General features: G+C 41.6%; 1 protein-coding gene across 1 annotated transcript; it reads left to right on the forward strand.

Moving 5' to 3' along the window:
• The first annotated feature begins 5,278 nt into the window (after window positions 1-5,278).
• LOC147429129 (uncharacterized) lies at window positions 5,279-6,866 on the forward strand. The gene is made up of 3 exons (XM_086495334.1): window positions 5,279-5,606; window positions 5,722-5,831; window positions 6,632-6,866. Exons 1-3 carry the CDS (start codon window positions 5,412-5,414, stop codon window positions 6,714-6,716), a joined length of 390 nt encoding a protein of 129 aa, XP_086351460.1. The 5' UTR covers window positions 5,279-5,411; the 3' UTR covers window positions 6,717-6,866.
• The last annotated feature ends 1,515 nt before the right edge of the window (window positions 6,867-8,381 follow it).

Here is an 8,381-nt window from a genome sequence, read left to right on the forward strand (position 1 = left end):
GGTTTACGAGTTGAAACGCAAGCCGAATGGTGAGGTTGAGCGCCATAAGGCTCGACTTGTTGCAAAGGGTTATGCACAACAAAAAGGCATAGATTATGAAGAGAATTTTACTCCCACTTGTTGTATGACTACTGTGCGTTTTCTATGTGCATTGGCAGCTTATTTTGGCTGGGATGTACATCAATCGGACATTGTTACTGCTTTCTTGAATGGTGACATATTTGAGGAAGTTTATGTAACGCAGCCTCGCGGTTTTGTCAAGAAAGAACAAGAGGACAAAGTGTGCAGATGTAAGAAGGCTTTGTATGGGTTGAAGCAATGTGTTTTGTCAAGAAAGGACAAGAGGACAAAGTGTGCAGATGTAAGAAGGCTTTGTATGGGTTGAAGCAATCTCCTCGTGCTTGGTATGAGAAAGCTGACACTCATTTGGTCAAACGAGGCTTTTGTAACAGTCCAACAGAAAGCACATTGTATGTAAAGCATGAGGGCGATGTACTTCTCATTGTTGTTCTTTATGTGGATGATTTGCTGATCACTGGTCCCAATGAGGGACATATTGCTGAATTGAAGGCTGATTTGAATGCTACTTTCAAGATGAAAGATTTGGGTTGTTGCATCATTACTTGGGCATACAGTTTAAGCAATGTGATGGTGGTATTGCCTTGTGTCAGAAAAGTTACATAGAGACATTGCTATGTTAGTTTGGACTTGAGGATTGCAAACCTATTGCCACTGCCATGGAACCACGTTTGAAGTTGAGTCTACATGATGCTGGGGATCCTGCTGATGTCACTCTTTACCAAATTGCTGTTGGCTGCCTCATTTATGTATGCAACACGAGGCCATATATTCAGTTTGCAGTCTCATATGTCAGCAGATTTATGCATAGCCCAGGGTCTAAGGATTGGTAGGATGTCAAGAGGATTTTCCACTACCTTAGTGGCACTTTACATCTTGGCTTGTTTTATCCCAAGGGGAAATCATTGCTGCCAGACTTACATGCTTTTTCGGATTGAGATTGGGTTGGTTGTTTTAACACATTGAGTGTCCACAAGTGCTTTTTGTTTCATGCTTGGCAGTTCATGTATATCATGGCTGAGCAAGAAGCAACCTATTGTGGCCACTTCTAGTTTTGAGGTTGAAGTCTTCACAACTACAATTGAGTGTGTATGGCTCAGACGCCTTATGGTTGATTTGGGTGTTGGACATGACACTGCCAACACTATCTACACTGACAGTCAAAGCGCATCCGAGGAACCCAGTTTTGCATGCTCGCACAAAGAACATTGAGGTGCATTACCACTATGTCAGGGAGAGGCTCTCAGCAGGAGAGATCAGCTTGGCTTATGTGCCAACACAGGACAACCTTGCAGATCTTTTCACAAAGGCATTGTCTCGTGAGAAGCTCGAAGCTTTCCGCAAAGCTTTGGGCTTACTCCCCTTTGTGGACTGATCATGTCCTCAGGGGAAGATCATGGAACTTCCCTTTACTCATGTGCCAACTCTCGTTCACCGCATCACTCCAGGGGGGATTTGTTACCATATACATGTGGTAGTGATGTGTGTGAATACACTAGGACTGCCGGGGCATTTTTTCCCTCTTTAGGAGGTTTCCCCCCCCCCCCCCCCCCCCTGTGCATTGTATATACGCCCATCATTCTAGGGCTATCTATCTTTCCATTGCACACTAAGTCATACACTCGCAGTTGTGTGCCTTGAGCTTCCTTCGTCTTCTCCAAGCTGTGTGTGTTTTCCTGCAACCCTAATTCCAACACTGGAGTAGTGTGCAGAGATGATGAGAGAGATGCTCGTTGTTGAGTGTCGAACAAAGCTCTCTTTGAAATTCCCTTCTAGTCACTAGGCTCTACCTATAGCCTCTCACCGACTTGCTGCAAAAGGAGTCTCGCTGCAAACCTTTGACCAACGTGTCAAAACGCCCCCTAAAGTACACTACTTGGGAGAAAAAGATTGCACTTAATTAAAAGAAAAATGTGGGATGTGCCATCATCTACCAAAATACGTATCTTATGACCTTCGATGGTGTCATGCAATCACATATGGTCATGTGTTTTTCAAAGTCCAGCTGCCACATAGAGGCAAGCAAACAATATCTAATAACCTCTTTCGTATGGAAAACTTCCTTGTGGTTTTCCCTTGGTGGGACAATCTTTTTTGGCATTATCCCTTGCAAGACACTTGAAACAAATATTCTCTTTCTTGGCCCTCTCAAAGTCTTGTTGAGAGATAGGTTTGTGAGATCCCTTAAATCTCTTAGACTATTAGTCTTGGTAGATTGAGACTTTCTTTTGTTATTAACATGAGATGATGCACATTTACCATCATTATTACAAGGCATGGTGCATTGTGCTTTAACAAAAGGAGTCTTTTTCATTATTGGGATCATCATGAATATGAGATTGAATTTTATCACCTTCTAAAGTTTTGGGATCTTGTGTCTTGACCTGGTTCTTAAGCTTTAGATCAAGACCTCTAATAAACCCACATACTTGTTGGAAATCATCAAACACGACCACTTTTGAGATGACATCCCCGATAATGAGATACAATGTATTCGTTCAATGTGTGATGTCTCACATCCAACACAAATCTCAATCAGACCAATTCCTATCCCTCTTGTTGGTTGGAATGAAATCTTTTCAAAATACTTTGTAAAAAACAGCCCATTTTTAAAATGGGTATGGGGTTTGTACGTCATCCACCATTTGTTGACCTTAACTTCAAGGGGAAGACTCGTGTATATTGCCTTGAATATATCATGAGTAGGACATAGTCTGCCCACCTATTGAGACCTACATGGCTTGTTGAGCCATAAAATTGAGTATGAGATCTAGTAATCTAGTAACATTCTCATCTAATGCATCTATCTTGTGCTCAAATGTATCAATACGTTTTTTTAAAGCCTTAAACTCTTTACCTTTGAATAAATATAATCTATCGAATTAATTGTATCCTAGTCTGCATTAGCCATGCATATCTCAGGCATAGGATCCACAAGGTCGGAAAACGGTAACCCTTGCTTGACATTGAAGTGATGGATGTATGGAATATATGAAGTTACAGTGTACTGCTTGCTGTAGAAGGTAAAAAACCACCTCAATTTTGTAGATCAAGAGCTCAAATTTGTAGTTTGAGAACTAGCGTAGATGTCCCCATGTGCTTGCAATGTGGCGATCAATGAAGGCTAGGAGCCATGGTGGGGGACACATTTTACGAGAATGGTCACTACACAATCATTCTTGACCATCTTAGTCGGGGTGAGGGAGGCCATGACAATGAATGTTGTAGAAGTTGACACGTTAGCAACTAGAATAACATGATTATGGCTATTGAGGTGGCACAAATCAAGCAGCTACAATGGGCACATTCTGGCATAGAAAGCCAACTAAATGAAGAGAGTAGATTGCCTGCCCCCCAACCAATGACTTTGATGGGCTTGTAAAAGACGTGTTCATCCAGAGGCATGGTTGTATTCCAAGCACTCTTCCTTCACAAAGGTGGTTTTACATGACCTTCTTGTTATCAAGAAAGGCTACATAAGTTTTTCAACGTGAATTTGAAATGAAGGTTGTAAAAGGTTGCTTTTTGTAGCCAAGAAGAGTCAAAGGCCGTGCTTGAAACAAACTAATTGCTAAAAACTAGGGTCTACATTGGCTAAAACCAATTATTTAGCTTCGGAGATTCGTTTGGAATCTCCAATTCCAATGGAAAAGCAAAGCCCCCCCAATGGTGCGCTTGCCCATCCCGCTTGCACTGCATCCCTGCACCACCCCAATCCTTCTCATGAACCTCACTCTACGCATGTGCCGATTCCAGGGCCTTCAAAGGAACAACCCCTTGCACATCCGCCATAGAAACAGGGACAGCTTGCCCCCCACAATGGAATAGAGAGAGAAAGAGATCCAAGTTCGTCTCCACATCACCATGGCGCAATGGACTCAGATGAACGGGGGCTGCTTGCCCTCCGCAAGGAATACAGAGAGAAAGAGAGCCAGGTTAGCTTCCGCATCAACATTGCGCTCTGAAGGGAAGCATCACTGTGTGAGTAGAAATGTGATAAACTTTTGCAAGGACGCGAATTGTTTCCCCTCACCCATCGACGTGTCCCCTTCGTCTCTCTCCTCCACCTATACCCTACTTTCCACATCAAAAAAGATCCTTCCCCTCCCTTTTCCTTTGAGGTGCAAAGATGGAAGCTCCCTTAGATTCCACATAATGAACCCCAAACCAAAAATTAGCCACACATAGTTGTGATCAAATTCCTCCAATGTTTGTATGTATTTGTACAAACACATATGTGACAAATACGTACAACTACATATTTGTACCTCTTAATTTTTAATTTAGAGGTTGAATTTGAAATTTCTAGGTGGGCTTATTGTAAACCTTGTATGTTTTTGAGCACTTGGTTGATTTGGATTTTATTTTTGTTTAGAGCATTGCCACATTTGACCCTCAATTTGTATGGCCTACGAATCTGTATAGTCCTCCCAAATGCATGAGACGCAACCACATAACAAAGCAAATAGCAAGTCCATTGATGGAGGAAAAGTTTGTCTATTGCTTCTACTCTCTCTCTCTCTCTCTCTCTCTCTCTCTCTATCTCATTCTCATGTTGACTGACACAACTTCAATTTGGGTGGTGAGTGGTGATTGAACCACCCCTTTAAACTGGTGCAAGGGTGGTCTTTTGGATGGACATTTTGGCTGGTCCACCAAGGTACTTTGGTCCACCACTTCGTCGCTTCTAACCAAACTATAATGCGCTCCCCTACCTGTTTGCATTGATGGCAAGGCGATGGTCTATTAAATTTAGTATTGCCTGCATGTGCCCACCCCTTATGTGTCCAAGGTTTGTTCTTCTGATGCATGTCGTAATTGCGCACAAGCTACATAAACCGAGTTGAGGTTGCATTGTAGCATGAATCCCTCTTACAAGGGAAGGAATGCTCTCGTAGTGTCAAGCTCTGTGTCTCCTTTCCTAGGCTATCGATCGGCGACAATCTGTGTGCATGTGCACTGAAAGCCCGCCAATGGGATACCGGTTTGTAAACGTTCGTATTTGCATGTGAGCAAAGCTACGTGGATATATTAGGCTTGCACACTGGCCAGGGAGTTGCATGTGCACTCTGTATGCCCCCCCCCCAACACCTTCCCCCCTTTTCTCTAAGAGGCGAGATACATCCTGCTTATGGGAAGGCCATCTTAAATCCAATTCTTAAAATATCTTCACACAAGTCTGCGAGTCACGACTTGATAGCTTAAGAACTCTCTCTCACACACACAGGCTTTCATGTTCGAGACGCGCGCGTTTGCGTAGAGAGAGCGAGAGCGCGTTTTCCATTTTCTCTGTCTCATCCTTTGGTCCGGGTCTTCTTACAGGGTTTTAAGTCATGGAAGCCACAATGAAACTAGCATCCTTTTCATTGAATGCTCCTCTTGCGAGCACTGCATTGGGTAAGGCTCGCACCACGCCTTCTTGCTCGCTGAATTACATGGGTTTCCCTTCTCGAACAGCTCAACTCTCTACCCGTTGTCACGCCACCACACAGTCGTCGACAGTGGCCGATTGTGGAGATGTCTTCAAGGTAATCAGGACGCATGCAACGGCTGTCGAGAAAGCCGAGTGCCTTTTTGATGGTTGCAGCTTATTGTGCAAGTTTTTTTTGTTGACCAGGGTTTCGTCTGTTTACAATTGTGCAGATCTTTGCAGACGACAGCACAGGTGTCGTTTGCTATAAAAATGAACTCGGCGAAATGGTCTGCGAAGGCTTAGATGAGGGCCCCCACTTTTACCCCCAATTGGGTTTCAAGTAAGTGCTTTTGGGCATACACCATTGTTATCTGTGAATGTTTCCATGTTGTGTGCATGCTCACACACACACACACACACACACACACACACACACACACACACACACACATACACACACAAACAGTGGCTTTTTGGACTACATCTCTTGGGTGTTGTTGGTAATTTTGCATTTTTAGTGTGTCTTGTGCTTGACTTAATGGTTAATGCCTCTTTTATTTCTGCATATTGTGGTTGGAGACGGGTAGTGATTTCGTAGGTTGTGTGTGATAGTAGTTGATTTTGACACACATGGTAACATGATTACGCTTGCGTATTTTCTGGTTCGTGCATACATGAAACGATGATTTGTTACCACAATTTCAGAAAAATGGATATCTTTTCAAAACAACTCAATTGGATAAGGGAAAGAGTGAGTCTAGGAAATGTGATGGTGGATGGTCGAAAGACATTGCATGTCTATATAAGTGGTAAATTGAGTGTCCATGCATGCGTGTCATTTTCCATTTTTGTTCTGCTTTGTCTTTACCTTTGCTTTAACGTCGTCTTCTCTTTAAGAGTTCGAACCATCCTGAATTTATTTTTGTTCGAAGCCATTAGGAGATATAGGTATATCCAAGTAGCTTCCTGCAGTGATTTGAGAATAAGTAGAAATATTGTGTGGAATAATGCCACTCTCCTGGGAGTTTGCAAGATGTGGATACCTTGGGCGTTTTTTTTTCTGGTTCAGGATTCGATTGGTGTCTCGTGTTATGCATGAGTCTCATACACTCACTAAATGTCTCGGTTGTGTTTTGTTAGAGATGGGCCTTCAAGTATGTATGTTGCAGATAATCAAGCTGCCCAGATTCTCCCAATATTTGATCAATCCATGTACGAGATTTGAGAGTTGAGCAGAAGGCAAGGTATTGAAAGAAGGGGAGGTATTTAAGTTGTTCTTACTAGTGTGGAAATGCCATTCCTGAACATTTGAACATGGTCTTCAACTTGTGTATACTACATACTTAATATTATTTCTGCCAGGATTGTTTTCCAACCTGTTGTGCCAAACTGCTTATGATTTTGCTATTGGCTTTGTGTGTATGAGATGGAGCTGTGTTCCGATGTGTATTGGAAAGATTATGTGAGTAGGAAAAGTAGTGTTTGCTTTTAGTGTTGAGTATAACAAAGGGATGGATAGTAGAGCATTCCTGCATTATATCAAAGCAGGTTGATGTCCATTGTTCCCGAGTGTATTGGAAAGATTATGTGAAGGGGGAAGTTGTGTTTGCTTTGTATGGTTACGATAGTAGAGAATTTCTAGAAAGTTTCTGGACCTTCAATGCCGATTGATGTGTGATTTGGTGTTACTTGTACAAGAGTGGGGGGGGGGGGAGAGAGAGAGAGAGAAAACAATTTAGCATTTTTGACATTGGTATATCGGATACAATTGTCACAAAGAACACAATCTCAATTCATATCTAGATGCACCTTATGTTAATTGTGACATAGCAATGAAGAGACCTTGCACGAGAAGTTACAACACTTGTCATTACTAACCAAATCCAAAGCTAGAAGGGCAAATCGACTAAAAGAAGGTATTATTATTGTATAATTGCACTTAAAAAACTATTTGGCATTGAGAAACATGATAAACCATGCAACCCACACAGTACAGTAAAGTTCTACAATGTTTATACAAAGCAATTTAGCATACCGTCACGCTTCTAGCTGAACAATAAAGTGCTTCGTCAGAATGTGAGTATATAGCTAGCAAACATTTTTTTTCTTGCAACACTAATTCTAGCAATGGGTATCAAGGCATGTTGCAATTTCTCAACAATCGTGCTAACATCCTCTTTCTCAACATTTAACATTTTAGTGAGCATTTACATGGCTCCTTGGTCTGATTGGGAATTGTGATTTGGGCTTATTTTTGCTTTCAACTTCCATTGCATGTAGCATAGATAGTATTGTTTTTTTGTGCAAAGATTGTTACCCTTGTAAAATTGTGCTTCTGGTTGTGGTATATAACACACGTTGATTCAATGCAACTTCTTTTTTTTTAGAGGCAATTTTTGCATCATGTGTCATCACAAGCCATGATTAACAACAATGATTTTTTTCATTCTAATAGAGGAAAATTTGGATGGAAGAAATTATCCACTATGAACTTGCACGATGCAACATGTTCTAGTCTCAAAAGGAGTTTGGAATATTGTGTAGAACTGGATGTACATCCACCTTCTGTAGATTCATGGCTATTGAAGATGTTGCATATCCTAGCACTTAAGAGATCCTACAGGACAGCTACACACTCATGCCTTGATTGTGCTCCCATCAAACATTCCATTACTCCACATTCTCACAAAAAAAAAAACAAGAAGTAAAACTTGGGAATTCTAGCTAATTTTTATGTAAGGTCGTTAATGATTGTCTGTCTATGCGAAAAATTAGAAACCAAGACTACACAAGAGGATGATGCAAGAAATACTCTTCTAGGTGCAATTGATTGATGTTGATGAGGCCAATCTAGATAGTTGGCTTGTGCAAACTATTTTTCATGCATTAT

The sequence above is a fragment of the Adiantum capillus-veneris genome, chromosome 22, assembly GCF_014529385.1.
Source record: "Adiantum capillus-veneris isolate H3 chromosome 22, ASM1452938v2, whole genome shotgun sequence".
NCBI classification, from domain to species: Eukaryota; Viridiplantae; Streptophyta; class Polypodiopsida; order Polypodiales; family Pteridaceae; genus Adiantum; species Adiantum capillus-veneris.